The 19,310-nt window shown below is 51.4% G+C and overlaps 1 protein-coding gene and 1 long non-coding RNA gene across 10 annotated transcripts in view; one reads left to right on the plus strand and one right to left on the minus strand.

Annotated features, from left to right (window-relative positions):
• The window catches only part of NECTIN1 (nectin cell adhesion molecule 1), a 93,927-nt gene that overhangs the window by 47,767 nt on the left and 26,850 nt on the right, over nucleotides 1–19,310 (plus strand). For 2 of the 5 annotated variants that reach the window (XM_065040278.1, XM_065040279.1), the window contains one exon: nucleotides 8,030–9,119. The exons of the other annotated variants lie outside the window; for them this stretch is intronic. In XM_065040278.1, the coding sequence (XP_064896350.1) occupies nucleotides 8,030–8,571 (542 nt within the window). In that variant the 3' untranslated portion in view covers nucleotides 8,572–9,119. Of the gene's footprint in view, nucleotides 1–8,029; nucleotides 9,120–19,310 lie in introns of those variants that run through there. 5 annotated transcript variants of the gene reach the window in all.
• Nucleotides 9,121–15,120, minus strand: LOC135576285 (uncharacterized). Of its 5 annotated transcripts, none has more exons than XR_010467884.1 (5): nucleotides 10,293–15,120; nucleotides 10,051–10,182; nucleotides 9,941–10,006; nucleotides 9,699–9,830; nucleotides 9,121–9,654 (listed from the first exon to the last, which is right to left on the minus strand). It is a non-coding gene; the product is annotated as an uncharacterized LOC135576285 (long non-coding RNA). The 5 variants fall into 5 exon arrangements; XR_010467885.1 differs by having other exon boundaries at nucleotides 9,699–9,852; XR_010467887.1 differs by having other exon boundaries at nucleotides 9,121–9,698; nucleotides 9,787–9,874.

Genomic DNA, 19,310 nt, shown 5'->3' on the forward strand with positions numbered 1-19,310 from the left:
AATAACACTGTATTTGGCACCCTCACCACCTCAGTTCCCCTATTCGGTAACATGGATAAAACAGGCTAATCTGCCTCTATCCAAATGCTTGGAGGTCAATGGATGTGATTTGCTAATTAGATGCTAATTGTCAAGTATTTATTTATGATCATTATCACTGTAGCAGGCCTTTAATTCACACCTCTTGTGCTGGATCCCTGCCTGCTGAGTTGTTCCTGGTATATGCTTTTCTCTGGGGGATCTTTCATTTGCCAGTGAAAGGCACCAGAATAACAAAGCTCTTTGTTCAGGACAGGCGTGGAGCAGCAGCCACCCTGCCCTGCCCAGCCACCCAAAACCGGGTGAAGGTCATGGTCAAAGTCCTTTCGGCTGGCCGTTTCATGGAGTTGCCACCAAAGGCACTGTGTTTCTGGGGCAGTGCAGGCAACTGCCTGATAGAAACTGAGCAGACCTGCGTCCTATCAGCAATAGAAAACCATCCCTTGCAGTAGCACCATCCCTAGCACCTTGGTTCACATTTGAAACAGTGATCAGAGGGAAAAAGCCTCCAAGCTTAGTCCCCAGTTTTAGAGAAGGAGGTGGGATAAGTATTGCAGAAGACTTAGAGAGAAACGGGCTCTCTTCACCATTGCTCATTTTCCATTCCTGCATAGCCTGTGCGTCCATTTCTTGCCGTCGTTCTTGTCTATTCAGCCACCCTGTGTCTTTTGTGCTGTCAATGCACGTGTTCCTGAACACCAGGTACAGCCCCTCTTTATATTTCCTGCTGCCACCTGCCCGTGTTTTATCTGTCTCAGCATCGCGATAGCAGTGAGCCTGGGCTCTCCTAGGGACGAGGGTCTGGGGGTTCCCCCTCTGGGCTTCAGTTAAGGTCTCCTGTCCTGTTGTTTTTTTGGGGGACCTGTAGGGCATCGTTCTTATGCTCTGTTAGTGCAGGGCTGGCAAGGGAAGCGGGGACCGGCAGCATTTCTGGGGAATGACTTTGGGTTGATGTCTGCCTGCCTGCAATCTCAATTTATTCCCAAGGTTCTGAATTGTGGGGTTGAGGTTAAATGAGAAGGAAGGAGGGGCGCACCAGCAGCTTCCCTGGTAGGAGGGATTAGCAGCCAACCCGTTAGGCCAGGGCTCCGCCACGTTAAAAAAATGCTTTTAATAATTCATGGGATCTGAATATGTTTATCCAGCTCTCCCTAAGGACGGATTAGGCCAGTGCTGGGGAGGGCTCAGCCGTCCTCACTCAGCTATTACAGGTACATTTGTTTGGGTCTTGCAGGCAATTTAGGGATTGTCAGTGGACCACGAAACCTCTTTCAAGAGCTGCATGCAATAAATGGAGTTCAATCTAGTGAGCAGCCAGCCTTGGGAGAAAAAAAACAGGAGGCTGACGCAGAGAAAACCCTGCAGCAGCTTCCCCCCCGTCTTCTGGGCACAAACCTCCCCCTCCTGCACCCAGCGTTCTTCCTCCCAGCCCCAGAGAGGAGGAGTGCGGGGACAGTTCAGGGGGAGGGTGATTTGTTCAGGGGGAGAAGGCTGAATGCTTCTATTAGAGTTATAGCACATTAAAGAGATTGATAAGTGGAAATTTAATATTTTATCCCAGCAATCTGTTCCTGTAATAGCTTCTCCTGCCTTGCAGGACCTTTGTCAGTTGCAGCCAAGTCATGTAGTGTGATACGTAACTATTTATTACAGGTGGTTGGGTGACATAATAAAAGGCTGTGGTTATAGACTGCATGCATGTCGCTCTGGGCCGGCTCGTGTGGTGTGGCGGTCCTGCACAGAGAGCTGCTCTCGTACATGTGCCCCTATGGGTGACCCTGATCTGCATCCTGGCATACAAACGGACCTCCCGAACCTGCATGCCTGCACAGGGACGCCCTGCTGCACAGTCACCTGTGCATGCAGGACGCAGGAACATCAGTGCATTGGCATGTGTGAATATGCGTGTTTGTGAAGATGTGCTTGGCTGTATAGGCTATGGGCAGCAGTGCATATACATACCTTGGCCCTTGTGCACGTGTGTGTACATACATGTTTGTGTGTGTGTGCGGGGGGACATTCATGCACTTGTGTACCGGCTTCAGCCAGAGGAAGCACAAGGAGAAAGGTGTTAAAACATCTCTTCTCCCCATGGGCCTTCAAGCACCAGAAAAACATCAAAACCGAAGGAGAGTCACAGTGCTGGAGCTGGGGGAGCAGAGCCTGTGCAGAAGCAGTGACTGCTCTCAGCCTCTCCACCGCAGGGCTCCCTCCTGATTCCCATGGCCAGGAAGGGCTCTTTTGCTCAGGATACTGCAGGCTGCTCTGCTTGCTTGGTGCAGCCCCGCCGCGGCACCCCCTGAATTTCCAGGAGACAGGATACGATGTGCAGGTGCCCTGGGGAGGGTCTGTGAGGACGGGACACTCTGTGTGACTTTGCAGCCCTAGCCTTGGATGTGTGACAGGCTGTTGTGGGGAGGAGAGGCTGGCAGGGGTTGATGTCCCCCCCGCGTTTGCTTGGCTTGCACCAGGGAGTTATTTACACACCACCAGTGATCTCGTCCCAGCAAGGTCAGTGCAAGCAGCCTGCGGGGCTCACTGGAGCCCTCTGCCATGTGCCAGCTGGCCTTTGGTACGGCTCAGGGCGTGAGAGATAGTGTTAAATCCTGAGCACAGAGCAAGCACACCCAAAGCCCAGCTGCTGGCCAGGGCCATGCCACGCCACACCAACAAGTGCTGGTGGCTTCTGTAGGTGGGAGGACGTAGGGCCAGGGGGCTAAAAAGGAACAAGCCTGGGGGGTCCCATCTGATGCTAATCTTCTGGAGGGTGGGTAGGAGTGTCCGCTGCATCCTGTCTGATGGCACCTGTGCCAACGGCCCCTGCGGGAGCAGCGCTTGATTGACAAGCGAGAGGTGACCTGACAGAGAGATTAAAACCTAAGAGACGTTTGGCATCTGGCCTAAAAGCTGTCACATTCTGAAATGCCAGTGGCAGCTGCTGAACCTCTGGATTAGTTGCCAGTGGTTTTTCCACCCTCACTGCCTGCTCTCCCCCCATCCTGCTCCACACAAGGAGAGTAGAAATCCCGGGTAGGGAGAGGAAAAGCACGATCCCTTGGGGCCAGAGGTGGGCATGCATAGGTGCAAGGGCTGTTGTGAAGGAAAAAGGACAGCAGTGCTACGGGCTTCTCAAATTGCAGCCCAGTCTGGGCTAAGGCGGGTCCACAGCTATCTCCCTATCTTCATTTATGTACATATCTATTAACACAGTGGGTCAAAGTCCTGGGATAATTTGCCATGGACTGCACTGGCAGGGAAAGTTGCCATCAGCAATCTGCCATATAAAAAAACCACCACTGTATTTGCTGAGGCCATCTGGGGAGCTCCATGAGCCCATTGACTTTAAGGTTCCTGCTGCTCACCCTGGCTGGAGCCAGCCCAAGTCCCCCCAGCTTCCCATTGCAGCGGGTGTTTGACTTTGCAAGGCTCTGGAGGAGCTTCGTGCAAGGAGCAGCTTGGGCTGACACATGTCCAAAAGGTAATTTCTCATGGAGTTTGACATTTTCCTACATGCCCATGGCTACAGCGAGAATCTCAGCTGGTGCTGGGTTTTTCCTTGACCCTTATGATTGAAGGGAAAAGAATGGAAATGTGACTTCAAGAAAAAATGTGTCCACAGGAAGTGGTGTCTTTTAAAATATCTAAGCAGTGTGATGAGCACAAGGGCTTCTGAAAGCTGGTTTCCTGTGGATCTGCATTTCATAGAATTACTTGGTGCCTGGAAATGCGCTTTTTCTATTCTGGGCCCTTCCTGCCCTTGGGAACAGCTTCTTGTCCCTGTGGGTTCTGTGATGTCTAATGAGGTTTAGCTCCCACCTCTCCCAGGGATTCCACTCTAGCTCTCTCCAAGAACTTTATGATAGGGATAATTTTGGCTCCTTGTCTTCTCAGATAGCCCTGAAACTGGCCAGTGGGTTCAGAAAGAATTAGATAAAGGACTGATGGAGTGGCAGGATGATTTGCATACTCTTTTTTTTTTTTTAAAAAACCAGTCGTTAGAAGAAAGATGTGATTTTTAAAATGTGTATCTTTGAAGGCACTCTTGTGATGGGGAAAGCCTGATTCGTCTGCAGTGGCAGCAGTGCTGTGCCTCTGGGTGCTGCAGGGAGAAGGCAGGAGGATGCTGGAGCCCTCTCGCCTTGAATGGAGGGATCAAAGAGAACCTGTGGGCTGGGCCGGGTGCCAGCGTGAAGCCCAGGGCAACCCCCATCTCTCTGCACTCCCAGCTGCCGCCCCAGAGGTCCAGCTCCTGGTATGGGGACAGGAAGCCGGGCTGAATGCAACAGCTGGCAGAGCCGGGCAGTGGGCAGATAGTGTTGCTGCTTTAATTCCTATTCATACAGCAGGAGGGGGTGGGAAATGTTTGGTTTTTTATGCTGGAATTAAAGCCTAGCTTGTTCCCCCTCCCTCCAACTCTGCTGTCTCCTGTTTCTCCAGTCCACTTCTCACAGCGGCTTTAATTCTCTCCAGACTCTTCCTAATGGATTTTTCACATGGGGCCCCCAGCACACTCAGGCATCGCACCAGTTTCCAGAAATTTCACGCACCCCTCGAACACAAAAAGGGGATCCTTTTCCCACACTTCCCCTTCTCTCCCCAGGCTGCTCTTGCGCTCTCTTTTGCACCCCAGGCACGAAACTCCGCGGGCAGCGGGGTAAATCCCCCTTTGTGGGACTGACAGCAATGGATGCGTGCGGAGCAACACCCGCCGGGAGCCGCAGCTGTCCCGAACCATTCATTAACCTGGCTGTTGGACACCGGGGCGCTGTGGCAAAGGGCTGCAGATGTGCCAGGCTGTGCCCGGCAGCTGCGCGGTGTGCCGGGGACAGGGCTGGAGGGACAAATCAAAGGGAGCCAGCTGCGGGGCAGAGGCGGGGGGTGGCACGCTGCACCCCACCGGCCCTCCCCAAGGGGACCTTGTGGCGGAGCCCGGCCCGGGGACCCCCCCGCGGGCTCGCCGCAGCGCAGCGGCGGTCTGTGCCGCCCTCCAGCGGCGGTGCCGGGCCGAGCCCGCCCGCTCCCGCTGCCCCCCCGGGCCGCCCATTCCCGCCTGGTCCTACCGCCCCAAAAACAGGGGCTCAGCCACATCCCCCGGCCGCACCCGCAGAGCCGCTCGCCTTTCCAGGCTGCGGGGGGAGTGGTGGGTGGACGAGCGTGTGGGTAGGGAGGGGGATGATTTCGGCTGCTGGCTTGCGATCTTCACGCTCTTCCCACAGTTCGGTTTTGTTTTCTCTGGCATGGGAACTGGGCCACCGCGGGGAGGACGGGGATGGGTTCTGAGCAGAAAATAGTTCCTTCCCTGAACATGTGAAATCCAGAACAGCGGCATGTTAGTTGTCGTGTCCACGGCATTGGCGGTGGCGGGGGGGGTGGCGTGAAGATGAGCAGCACAAAGGGCAGGAAAAATATATATATACATATATATATATATATATACATATATATATATATATATTAGAAAGGTAGAAAAACATCCCCCCCTTTCACTTCATCTGTTAATGAGGCTTTTCATAGAAAAGTGGGCCAAGCTGCTTTTGGTTTTGTGCACAGACTTGTCTCAGATCTGCCTGTTTTCCAGAGCTGGGAGGCAGGGGGGCTCAGTATGGCTGTCCCCAGCATGCACACTGTGTCTGGGTCTTTTCAGGGTGGGATGTTGGGACCCACAGTGCACAGAATCAGCCTTGCTGTGGGGAAAAGTGAGGTAGAAGGAGGCTTCAGATTGGAGTTGTGGGTGGGGGAAAATCAAAGTTACAGCCCCTGGAGTCTGAGCCAGCTCGTTGGCCTTTACATACACTTACTTAAGCTCTAGGTGAACCCCTGCTTTGTGCACAGTTTTGGAAATGGAGCTCCACGGGGTTGCAGAGGCTGCGATGGCAAGGGGCAGGCCTGGGAATGTGGCATGGGCAGGGGGAGCAAGTGCAAGGGCTGCACACATCCTTGGGTTGATTAAATTGAGCCCTCAGCAGCCAAGACTACCAGGGGATGGACGTGACATTTCTTGCTGTCTCTGCAGAGAAGCTTTGCATTAACCAGCTGGCTATGACAAGCCTTCTGTGGATGCAACATGTGGTTTTGGCTTTCCAGAACCCAGTCGCACCTCCCTGTGCTGAAATACATGCCCTCGCTCCTGCTCTCGGAGGCTGTCTTTGGAAAGAGATGCTAGTTCCTGCCTGCACAATGTCCTGCTTCTCATTGTGGCTGCAGCAGGGAGCCCCTCCATCTGCCTGTACGCCAGCCCGCTCTGCCCGGTGTGCTGTGCTGTGTGCGGTTTCAGGCTCGTGAGGCTTTGCACGGGGCAAGTCAGCACTGCAGAAACCGAGCTGCTGTTGTTGGGATGATGTTTCAGCAAAGGAAGGAGTGAAAAAGCTCTTGGGCATAAGCAAAGCGTTTATGCCGCAAGGATCAGCCCAGCAATTGCTCAGATTCAGTACCCGTGTCCAAAATCTGCAGCTGTTTTAGGAACTGCCTCTACCCAGGGGAAGCTTCTTTCTCCCCTCTTCCTTAGTGGCTGGGCTAAGCTGTGCTGCAGGGAAACCCGCACCCTGCTCATCTTGTCCTTGTACAGGGCTTCTTGCTCTAACGCAGAAATGCGTCTGCCAGCAGCCGGCAGTCCCACAGGTATGTGAAGAGGGGACAGGAATCAGAATTACCTCCTATCCCTTTTGAATTTGCTGCCTTTGAGCCTCCTCTTCCCCATCACCCCATTCTGGCTGATCCTCTGGGAGAGCATGCTGAGATTGCTGGTTGGTCTGTGCCTCTCCTTGGTTTGGTAAAATACAAGGGCCAGGAGGCTCCAGAGCAGCAATAACAGCTTGCAGCTACGAGCAGAGCTGGCACACAGGCCTTGGGGGTGGAAAAAGCAGTGCGAGGTGTCTGAGCATGGTGTGCAAAGGCAAAGCTGCCAGGGGCATTAACCAGGTGCCCGCTGTCTAAATTCAGAGGCAGGAGAAAGGCTGAGAGAGCCATGTGATGCTTAATGCCTCATGGACACGGGTGGTCAAAAGGCAGTTTGTGAAAGCTGAGTTTGGCCAGGGGCTGTAGCTGTGCGCAGGGAGTATTAGGAAGGTTTATTTAAGTCCTGGATCAAACTTTATCTGTGCCTAAGTCTGGGTGCTGAACTGCGTGAAAGAGAAGAAAGCTTCTTTCTCATCTCTTTTCTTTTCCTCTTTTGAGTTATTTATTTTTTAAATAGGTCAGGGTAGCTGTAGGAACAAGATTAGCATGAGCAGTAGCACTGTGCTGGCCACAGAAAAGCAGAAGAAGAAGGAGCAGTGGGAGGTCAGTGTCCCTGCGCTGCAGAGCACAGCCAGGGCAGCAAGCGGGTTCAGGAGCCAGCTGTGCCCTGAGCGGCACTGCGGCTGCAGGTCACTCGTGGGAGCGGAGATCACAAGCTGCTGCTCCTTTCTGGCCCAGCCTAGGCTGGTTGAGGTCGTGCTGGGCTGGGATACTGAGAAGCAGGGATGCAAAGCTGACAGGTCCAGGGTGGCACCTACGGGAGCAGTCATGGCAGCTTGGTGCCCACTGTTGGATGGGGTTTGGGACCGTTGAATGGGGTTTGGGTCCTGCTCCCCGGCAGAGGCACCCTGGGCCTGTCAGTGTGCTCTGAAAAACTGGACCTAACGTGTCACCCAGTTAAACGGGAGGTGTCTGGACTCAAGGCGCTGGGCTTGCGGGATCTGAGCCTGTCTGGAGAAACCAGGTGGGCTGGGGTGGGGTGAGGAAACACCGCTTCCAGCTTGCTGGGCTCCTGCATGAGGCTTGGCGAGCTTGGCACGGCACGCTGCGTTCCCTTGCTGAGGCAGAGCTCCCGTGCGCTGACCCCTGTGAGAACGCACCCTTTTCCCCTTTCCCTAGTTTTTCCCTTCCCTGTTCCTTACCCTCATCTTCCCACCCCTGCACTCCCCAAAAATGGCAATGAAAGCATGGAGGGAGGGTGCGTTTCCGCATGGTTTGACACTGTTCCCCCTTCCATCTGTCTTTTCCTACCCAGAATTTCCCTACACCCCGTCTCCAATCGATGATCGCAAATCCATGGTGCAGCCGAACATCCCCACACCGGTGATTGGGGGCATAGTGGGAGGAGTCTCGCTGGTCCTGGTGGTGGCCGTGGTGCTCTTTGTGGTACTCCGGCGCCGGCGTCACACCTTCAAGGGTGACTACAGCACAAAGAAGCACGTGTACGGCAATGGCTACAGCAAGGCTGGCATCCCGCAGCATCACCCTCCCATGACCCAAAACCTCCAGTACCCTGATGACTCAGATGACGAGAAGAAGCCGGGCCCGCTGGGCGGCAGCACCTATGAAGACGAAGATGAGGATGCGGGAGGTGAGCGCAAGCTGGGCGGCCCCAACAAATACGAGGAGGATGCTAAGCGGCCTTACTTCACGGTAGATGAGGGGGAAGCACACCCTGAACCTTACGACGAAAGGACACTCGGCTTCCAGTATGACCCCGAGCAGCTCGACATAGCGGAGAACATGGTCTCACAGAACGACGGATCTTTTATTTCCAAAAAGGAGTGGTACGTGTAGCCCGGCACCCCATTGCTACACACATACACACACACACACACACGCAAACACGTACACACGAGTGATGCCCTCCCACTCCCCCTGCATCCCTGCTGAGCGGAGCCGAGTGTGCCGCGGCCGCTTGCACACTCGCTGCACGCACGCTCCCCCCGCACACGCCCGCCCCGGCCGGCCCTGCGCCCTGGGCAGAGACTTTGGACGCTCCCAGCACTGGCAGCGAGGGCGGGCTGGGGCGAGCGGGGAGGGAGGGCAGCTTTGCTTACGGATAATTTTTGGGGTGTATGGGAGGTGGGAGGTTGGGTAATTATTTTCTCCGTTTTGGTTTTGCTTTTTAATTTCTCTTGATGACTTTCGTCCCCTTCTGTGGTGTTTGTATTGGTCGGTGGCTTAGGTGTTACTATTTGCTTTAACGACTGTTGCCCAGCCTGTATATTACACTCCGTTTGTGTCTTCATGTCTCAGAGTGCCCTTCAGCCCCACTTCCCTCTCCGAGGTTCCTCCTCCCACTTCCACACCCCTGAAACACTGGAATTTGTTTGTATGTTGTCTTTGGGTTTGTTTTGTTTTGTTTTTAACCTTGGGAGGGGTCAAGTGGGTTGTCCATAGAAGGCTGGAAGCCAGGGAAGCTCATGGCACTGGAGACATAGGTGCTGTTATCAGGTGAACCGATGGTGTTTTTCCTAATCGCTTTCTTTTCAGTGAGGTGTGGGTAGCATTCCCACTGCCCGCTGCATGCCTGGGGAGATCCACTCCCACTTTTTAGTGACTCAATAAAAGCAAAATGAGAGAGAGGGGAGAAAAAGCCCTAGAACAAACCCCAGGTGCACGGGCTGATAGCAGGGCAGGGAAACAGAGCTGCCATTTTCCTCCTACCATTTATTATTTCCTGGCTTTTCATTTTCTGCCTTTGTATGAGTGTTCTTTTGGAAGAAAGAAAAGGAGTATTTATTGCTGACATTTTTTCCCCCGTGATGGCTCAGAGAAACGCTGGCTCTTTTTGTCCCCGTTGCTGCTGTTGTTGCTGGTACCAGCCGCAGAGCAGTTAACTCTGCCCAGCAGCTGTGCATGGCGTGTCCTGCACATCTGGCTGTGGCATTGCGCACGCCTGGCTGTGCCATTGCGTACACCTGGCTGTGTCATTGCACACACCTGGCTGTGTCATTGCACACACCTGGCTGTGTCATTGTGCACACCTGGATGTGCCATTGCACACACCTGGCTGTGCCATTGCGCACGCCTGGCTGTGCCATTGCGTACACCTGGCTGTGCCGTTGCGCACACCTGGCTGTGCCGTTGCGCACACCTGGATGTGCCATTGCGCATACCTGGCTGTGCCGTTGCGCACACCTGGCTGTGTCATTGCACATACCTGGCTGTGCCATTGCGCACACCTGGCTGTGTCATTGCGCACACCTGGCTGTGCCATTGCGCACGCCTGGCTGTGCCATTGCACACACCTGGCTGTGCCATTGCACACACCTGGCTGTGTCGTTGCGCACACCTGGCTGTGCCATTGCGCACACCTGGCTGTGTCATTGCGCACACCTGGCTGTGTCATTGCGCACACCTGGCTGTGTCATTGCGTACACCTGGCTGTGCCATTGCACACACCTGGCTGTGTCGTTGCGCACACCTGGCTGTGCCATTGCGTACACCTGGCTGTGCCGTTGCGCACGCCTGGCTGTGCCATTGCACACACCTGGCTGTGTCATTGCGCACACCTGGCTGCCACAACCCTGGGGGAGCGGAACAACAGATACCACTTTGCTTTCCCCACAAACTCAACTGCCTGCAGCGCTGCTCTGTGGAGCCCAGCAGGGCAGATCTCCAGGGTACCATCCAGTGTCTTTGAGGGCTGCGGTACAGGATCAGGCCCTTAAGTGTTATTATACCACTAAAACTTAATTGTCATGTGTTTACACTTTTGTTTCTCTTTCGGATCAGAACACAGGGCCGCTTCTCTCTAACTCGCTTAGCAACAACCCCAGCCCCTGGATAAGATGCTTAGTCTGCATTGATTGCCACTTTTTAAAAATCACATCCCACTTCTAAGCAAAGGTTTGGTAGATAGGGCAGGAGCGAGCGAGCCGGGGGTATTTATCTCCTCCTCCTTCCCTTGAGCCGCTGCATTGTGATGGGGAGGCTTGGATTGCTGCTATCTCTGCTCTGTGGGTAAATGGGATTCCAGACTTCAGGGCCCTCTGACTAACACTGACCATATCCAAATTACATTCATTGGGTTGGGGCTTATTTTTCTTCTTGTGTGATGTTTTTTGTGTTTTTTGTTGTTTTTTTTTTTTTTTTTAATTTGATGTATAAATAAATCTTTTGTTTGAAAAGAAATCCCCAGTTTTCTGAGCTGTATTATCATGCACATCTAAAAATAGCAGGACTAATTCTCCTCCTGCCTTACCCGCTGGGTTTTGTTCCATAGCATCCAGCGGTTATCCTGCTACAAAAGGGAGGGTGCAGAGCCAGACCCACGCAGATGAGTCAAGGTCAGGTCTCTGATCCAGGCAGCTTTCCCTTAGCATGTGGTCCTTGGTGCAGACAACGCAAAGCTCAGCCCGAACCGTCCACACTTTGTACCCTGGTTTTATTGCCTTAGCGGTGTAGTGGGCTGGGAAATCCGATTGTTACCCTGTAATCTCGCTGCGGTTCCTGCCAGACCTCCCTGCTTCCTGGCCTCTGGCAGAAGAGCCGCATGCCACAGGAAGGCTGCTTTGTGTCCACACAGCAGAGATTCTCTTGGGATCTCTGGGCTGGATCTTAAAAAACATGGCTAAACCTCCCTGTGTCCGTCCACTGCCACTCAGGAGCACCCGCCTACCAAGCAAGCCCAATAAAGAAGTTGAATCTCTAACATCTCTCCATATCTCTGATTACTAGTAGGGGCTGACTGTTAGGGGTGTTGTAAACCCGCAGAAGGAGTGACTTTCCTCCCGTGCCTTGGGATAAGAGCATACACAGGGCTTTAATTCCCCCCAGTCTGAACCCTGTAATCTGGATCAGGACAGAGCAGCATTGCTGAGCGTTACACCTTAGCCACAGCTCACTTCAGTGTAACACGGGGTATGCTGCAGAGCCGGCACAGCTTGTGATTCAGAGATCATTCCCAACGAAGTCTATTTCTCAAGTGAATAATCCTTTAGATCTGAACTTCACAACTAGGCTCTATAAAGGGTTGTGACCACGTCTCCAACACCAAACTCCAGGTGGTCCACGGCCAAGCGCGGAGTGGGAATCCGTGGCACAGACCCTCCTCTGCGAATTTCCCCCAGCACATATATAACGCATACTGCAAGGAGGTGGATTGGGAAGAAAACAACCTTTTATAAAATCTGCAGAGCCCATCAGCAATTCTTTCATGTTCTGCATTAGTCACAGACAGGGGCCACTGAGCTGACCTGGAAAATTCACATTAGCCCTCAGTACAGTTCTGTCCTAAAGACCAGCGCCACAAAGCCTTGCAAATGAAACAGGCAGGCCTGGGGGAGAACAGGACAGAACGACTGTTCCGGACTTAAGGTACAACTTGCTGAAAATATAAATAAGCAGTCCTAAGAAATACGCTTCGGTAGTTATTAGCCTTGCACTCAGAGGTATCATTTTTTTAAGATGTAGCCTCCTTGGGTTATTCGTTGCCCATTCACATACTGTCACACAGCTCTCTGAGGACTCAAAAACAACAGTGGGGCTCAGAGAAAGGAGACGGTGGAGCTATATGGTTTTTCCAAGCTAGAGCCTATATGCATTTCCCTTTTTGCTACATCACACGTTTTGCTCCCCAAAACTGCACAAGTCTAGGAAAGAGCGCAGCCAATTAGCTCACCAATGTGGCTCAGAAGGGTCAAACGATTATTTTTCATCCAGAACCTGGGCAAGCCTAGAGCGGAAGATCCTTAAGACAGTATTGCCTGGCACAGCAGTGCAGCACCCTGCAGGTTCAAGGTTCACTAGTGCATTCCTCTCATCCTTGGGCCCCTCAGCATTACTCCACTGGTGCAATCATCCCCACAGCCATAGAGAAATGCCACCTCTGTGCAGTAATTTGCTTCTTGCTGTCCCTTGCAAGGTCAGCTAATTGGGCGAGAGACTCTTGGGGTGGTAATTAGCCAAGTGATTAGCTATTAATCCATAGCAAGGTAGGAAAAAAAAAGAAGTATGGGGAAAAAATCAGATTGAGGTTTCACCTGAGAGCTGTTTTGATCCAGTAACAGCATCACTCCCTCCACTAGGTTAAATTGCTCTGAGGGGACCCTTGAAGGTAATTAGATCATGTTTTCCAGCAGCATCAGGAAGTGGTACCTGTCTCTGTGTGAACGCCAAGGTGAGCTCAGTAGAGGTGCCAAACTGAAGATCAAGTGCGTCCTGCTCCCTGGGAGGTTCTGCAGGGCAATGAGAGTGCTGGGGACCATGCAGTAGTCACTTGGGGGGGACAATCTGCCTGGGGGTCACAGGGGGCAGAGGGCCAATCTGCTCTTTCTTTGAGAGACAGAGTTGCTTGTCCCTTTTGTGCTTCAGTTTCTCGCCATGGGCCAAATTCTGGCAGGCTGGAGTCAAGATGCTGATTTTAGGTGGTGACACCCTTCTCCCAGCTGTGCACACGAGCTCGCAGGCTGGGCCGCCGCTCTGAGGGACCCCGGGCTGCCTCAAATCCCCTGCATCTCTGTCCCCTTTGGTCAGAGGTGCTAAGGAGGTGTAAAACATCCCCATGAGACCCAGCACAGCTCCCAGCTGTATATGGGGCATCCCTGCTTCACAGCCAATGGCAGAGGATGGGGTGGGAGCCCCCAGGCCAACCCCCTGGTCATGGTGGGGCATGTCCCCATCTCAAAACAGAAACCAGGTGAATTTGGGCCGAGCCCCCTGCTCCTTGCCCGCGTGTATTCAGGGAGCTGTACTGAACCAGACGTATCTGTGTCACAACCCAAAACGAGCCTCTAGTTTATGTACAAAGATACCCCATCTGTTTTCCTACTGGGGCTTATCTCTAGGATTATTCGTTGCAATTCACACTAGTGATGCTATTTTCTCTTATTTAATTACCAGATTCTTTTTCCCCTGTTGTTAGATCATTTTCTTTCAGCCAGGGGGAGGAAAAAGAACAACAAAAAAAAAAAAAGCTGAAGATTTCATAGTAAAAACTCAAACAAACTGAAGTGGTAGCACTGAATTGATTGCACAGACATAAGGGACAAAGGGAGCCATTTTCCTGATGTTGAGTAAAAAAGCCAGCACAACCGTGCAGCAGAAATCACTGAGGGTTAGAGAGAAAGAGACATTCAAAAGATTGATCTTGAAGCAATTAGAGAAGGGAATGCAATGAGAATGGGGGCTGCTGCTCCCCTTTGCTGTTTTTCTGTGCCATACACAAACGCGCACACACACAGATTTGTGGAGTTTCAGACACCAGCCATTATGCTCAAAGAGTGGAGGGAAAACCCTGTTACCCGCTCAGGGTGCGAGATGGGTGAATCCCTAACATCTGCAGGCTGCACAAAGCTCAGAGGTTCTGTACTTTGGGAACGAAGGGGATGTCCCCGGCCCATTTTGCGCTAAGAGTAGAAGCAGCAGAGCAGGCTGTAGGTTAGAAATTCACTGTACGTTTCCTGTGTTCACAACCACTCCTGTCGTATCACCCAAGTGTTCGGGTCTGCTTGCTGGGCTGCGAGCGGTGGGAGATGCTGCCAGCCCCCCCGCACCGATGCCTGTTGTTCATTCTGCGGGGCTCACTGTAGCACTTTACCCTCCCCTACCCTGCAGCTTCACCCAACTCTTTCCTACTTCACGCAATTTGCTGTCTGTTTGAGCAGCTCTGAGCGGGGTGGGCAGGTCTTGGGTCCAACCGCTGCCTCATCATCCTCCTCTCCCCAGGACCGATGGGCTGAGCAGAGCACAGCCCGGCTGGGCTGCCTTCTGCAATGGGCAAAGGGGGGGATACAGCCCACCAGCAAGGGAAGGAAACCCGAGCCTTAGAGGGGTTGAGTTTGTACTTCAGACCAGTGTGATTTCCATATGTAATTCACTTGGGGGTGAACGTACCGAGCATATGGACTCAGATCCTGCACTGGCATAAACTGGTATTGGTGGAGGTACTCTCGCTGAGAATCTGGTTTTTCTTTTATTTTGCCTTTTTTTAAACACGATTCCTTAACTCCAGTGATTTTTCTCTCTCTTTTTCTTCTCCCTCCTGCTGTAATTATCATTGTGGAATGAACACGACAGACAACCCCAACCCCACTTGGTTTTTTTTTTTTTTGGTAACCTGTGTTGTAAGTGCTTTTGTAAAAAAAAAAAATAAATAAAAAAAAAGTAAAAATAATAATAATGTAACGGACTTTAATGATTTTTGTTGTTTTGTTTTCCATCCTTTGTAGTTTGTTTGTTTGGGGGCGGGGGGGCATTTTCATGGTTCTAATTTGTGTGGGTGGGGTGTTGCATCGCCCTTCCTTTTACTTGTATAAAAACCAATAGTGGCTCAGCTGTGGAAAAAAAAAATGTACTTTTTTATAAATAAAGAATTTTAAAAAAAAAGAGATACATTCTCCTTTCTTTTGTGTGCACCTGTGACTGCGCCGCTCGCAGCCCGTGCTGGATGGAGAGGCACCGCAGCAGAAGTGGCATTTGCTTTCCAACGACCCGAGTCTGTTGCCATGATGTATTTTGTGATGGGGGTTGCTTGCTGAAGGCTGAGGGTCGAGCGGTCTCCAAAACAGCCTGGAGAAGGTGGGCAGGGAATGAGTGTTTTGCCACAGGCATAGATGGTATTGTGTGAAATTCTGGGACGGTATTCCAGACAGACGAAAGGAAGTGGGAGCATTTCCCCTTACCGATGGAGACGGTGAAGTTCCTTGTCAAAGGATGCTGCTGATGGCAGGAGTTAAGGTGAGGAAAGAAAAAGTGGCTAGAAAAGCCTAGGGAAGAAAAATCCATCAAAAGCCATTACAAATTGTGACAGTGTCTCTGGCTTAGGATGTTCTTAAGTTGCCGTTAACCTCAGCAGATGGGACAGGCTATTGGGAAAATGTCAATACGCACTTGCGCTCTTCTTATATTTTCTCTAGGCAAGTGTAATTAGCTGCAGTCAGGGCCAGGATACCGGGCTATGCTGAGCTTTGATTCGACACGGTAGGATGTCCCTATAGTGCAACGCTTGGCTAGCGTGATGATTGTGCATCGAAAGTATCTAATACTACGGGGATGCTAAAGGTCCATTGGGAGGCAAGATCATTCACATTGCATCCCTGCAACTCCATTACTGATCTCTGCATTGAGAAGAGCTGTTTGCCTTTCTCCTTTACTTTAGCTTCCCGAGTGCGAATACATGCTAGAAAGAAAGCCTTGTTCCCAAAGATCAAGGCAGACAACTCCACAAGACCCAGACTTGCAAGGGAGGGAGAGACAAAGCAAGCAAGAGATGAGAGAAAACGTGCATGCTTGTCCTTGCATTGACATCAACAGGCTCTTTGTCATGCCTCTGGCATTTCACTCTCTAAGTGGAATACGCCCTGGGAATGGATTTTTGCACCCAGTTTCAGCACATGGATGATCTGCTGGAGATCTGAACCAAAACCCAGCCGCTCCCCATCCAGAGAGAGAGTGAGAGGGATCCTGACCCAAAGCTGCTACGGGGCTGCATCTGTATGTCCACATGTTTTACTCCTCTCATTTTCGCCTTTCTGCCAGCTCCTCTTAGTAATGACAGATGTTGGAAGTGTAGCTTTGCTTCAGCTGCAGCTGTTCAGGTCGGTAGCCTGAGGAGTGACCACGAGAGGGATGCAGAGGGGCAGCATCTGACAGAACTGGATCCTCAGCAGTTGGCTCAGCCACAGCAGCCAAGTTTGGGAAGAGAGGAAGAGAGGAAAAGGAGAAGAGAAGGAGAAGAGAAGGAGAAAGAAGAAGAGAGGAAGAAGAGAGGAAGAGAAGAGAGGAAGAGAAGAGAGGAGGAAGAGAGGAGGAAGAGGAAGAGGAAGAGGAAGAGGAAGAGGAAGAGGAAGAGGAAGAGGAAGAGGAAGAGGAAGAGGAAGAGGAAGAGGAGAGAAGAGAAGAGAAGAGAAGAGAAGAGAAGAGAAGAGAAGAGAAGAGAAGAGAAGAGAAGAGAAGAGAAGAGAAGAGAAGAGAAGAGAAGAGAAGAGAAGAGAAGAGAAGAGAAGAGAAGAGAAGAGAAGAGAAAGAAGAGAAGAGAAGAGAAGAGAAGAGAAGAGAAGAGAAGAGAAGAGAAGAGAAGAGAAGAGAAGAGAAGAGAAGAGAAGAGAAGAGAAGAGAAGAGAAGAGAAGAGAAGAGAAGAGAAGAGAAGAGAAGAGAAGAGAAGAGAAGAGAAGAGAAGAGAAGAGAAGAGAAGAGAAGAGAAGAGAAGAGAAGAGAAGAGAAGAGATAATCACCAGGGAGCTGGAATGGAGGTCTAAGATGGAAAGGAGGATAGGAGTGACTATCTTTGCCCATGGTCCTGCTGGGATGAGCCCCTGGGAAATGCTGAACTCATGTCTCACAGTTAAGCGATGATGGATAAAATCCATTGCATGGGGCCTCTTCTTAGCAGCTCAGGTTGCAGAGAGCTGAACGCAGCAGGGACTGACTCCCATGCAGTGCCCCTAAGTATTGTGTTTCTCTGGAACAAAACAGAAGCACGTTGGGATGGGGCTGCCAGCAATGTATGTATGCAGCCCATGGAATAATAGCAGCGTGGCTTGGATCTCTTCTCAAAGCCACATCTCTGCAGGCGAGCACTGCTGGTCCCAAAAGCAACCTCAGCATCCCGACGATCAGCAGAGATGTCAGCAGAGGAGCTGGATCAGGGCAGGAGGGGATGAACAAGAGGCTCATGATCACTCTTAGTCTGTGTGCCCACTGCTGAGCATGGGCCAGCCACAGCGAGCCAGGCTTGACCAGAGCAAACACCATGGATGAGATTTACCTCCCTGGAACTTTTCTGGCTGCATTGGAGCGATGCTCATTTCCACCAACACAAAAGAATGTGGCAGAAGTAAGATATAAAGTAAATGAGAGTAAGATATAGTCCAGAGTAATAATGGAATTAGCGGGCAACCTGCCCATACCCCTGGGTACAGGCAGCTGGGAAAGAGATGCCCCCCCAGTGCTGGGATTAATGCCTTGCACAAACCAAATTCATCTTCCGAGGCTGCATATTCATTGCAGGCTCCAAAACAGAAGTGCAAGAGCCAAAGGGCTCCAACTGACAGAGAAAAAAGCCCTGTGACTGGGAGATGTCAAACCAGGCTGTCTGTGAAGCACTGGACACAGATCAGATCACGGAGCATCAGTCCAGAAATATGTGACTCTCAACCCAAAATTCCTAGTGAGATAATAGGCAATCATGCTGGAGTTCAAGTCAGAGCACTCAAGGTCACATTTACCACTAAGCCTCCTAGAGCAAGTGCCGAGAAAAACTCGACAGTTTAGAGCAGTGCTGAGTGAATTACTTGTAGTAACAAATATGTTTGCTTTTTTTTTTTTTCATTGTTTCAGATTATTTACAAACTCGAGTTTGATTTGTATGAACGTATTTGTTAGAGGAAATTGCTTCATTCAAATATATTCCAGCTGGGGGGGCCTGTGACACTGAGGAGTGCTGTTGAGCCTCAAATGCCCTCAGTGTTGCTTGGCAGAAAGAAGGTGAGGGCGGCTGGTTCACTCCTCCTCCAAGCAAGCCATTTCACAGCCTTCCCAGACACGCTTAGGCTCTCTCTTATATATTATTTGCAGAACAAGGATCTGTCTGTAAATAAAAACCTGGATGTGTGTTGCACTCCTAAAATTTTGCATAATAGCAGAAATCAGAGTCAGGCGTGGTGGTGCAGGCAAAGCAAGAGAAATGTGTATATGATTAAAATGCAGGTTAAAAATGTCGTATCGCCCCAAGGGGCTGAGATATTGAAAGGCAGTAATCTATGGATACCAGCCATTGGAGTTGCTGCCTTAGCCTGCAGGTGAGGTGAATGCTGTGGCCTCACCGACTAAGCCCAGCGCAAGGTGAGTTAGGGACACTCCCTCCTCCATAGATTGCACCACTGCCGAACCAAACCCAGATCCTCGTGGGAAACACACAGAGGTTTTTGTCTGAACTGTGTAGAATTTGGAGAAGAACAATGTTTGCGTGCCAAGAGGCACTAAATGCTCTTTCTGCCCTTTTGCAGCCAACACTGTCCTGTAGTTCGCCAGTGAGCTCAGGAGGAGCAGTTCAGTGCTGGCTAAAGCCGAGGGGGTGAATATGGGTCAAATCTTAAGAGATCAAAGGGAGCGCCCATTGAGGAGCTGTGGCAGGGAAAGGTCTCTATTTTTTGTTAATGCCTGGTTGTCAAGGCTTTTTCCAGCCTGGCATCTGAGTTTCCTCCATCATCTGCCTGTGGGTCCCATGGAGAGAGGGTACCCGAATGTTTTCATTTCTTCCTTATCTTATCTCTCTGTTCCTCTCAAACTCCTGCCAGCCTGTTTATCTCAGTTTTGAAAAGAAAATTGCCAGCTTCACACCTGTCAGGTTTAACTGATTGCCTGTCGCTCAGAGGGAGGGACTCCATCCATATGGCCCCGGTTGCACAGGTTCTGCTCGCCGGGGGAAATGTCTCCATCCCTCAAGGAACAATACGCTTAATTTCGCATCTCCTGGCCTCATCTCATCGTCCTGCTGTAGCTCCCAGCCCTTTCAATTACTGCTTTACAATAGTAATGAACAGTAGCTTTCTCCTGGCACACAGTTTTGTCCGCCCAAGGAACTGAT

Source organism: Columba livia, chromosome 24 (genome assembly GCF_036013475.1).
Source record: "Columba livia isolate bColLiv1 breed racing homer chromosome 24, bColLiv1.pat.W.v2, whole genome shotgun sequence".
NCBI lineage: Eukaryota > Metazoa > Chordata > Aves > Columbiformes > Columbidae > Columba > Columba livia.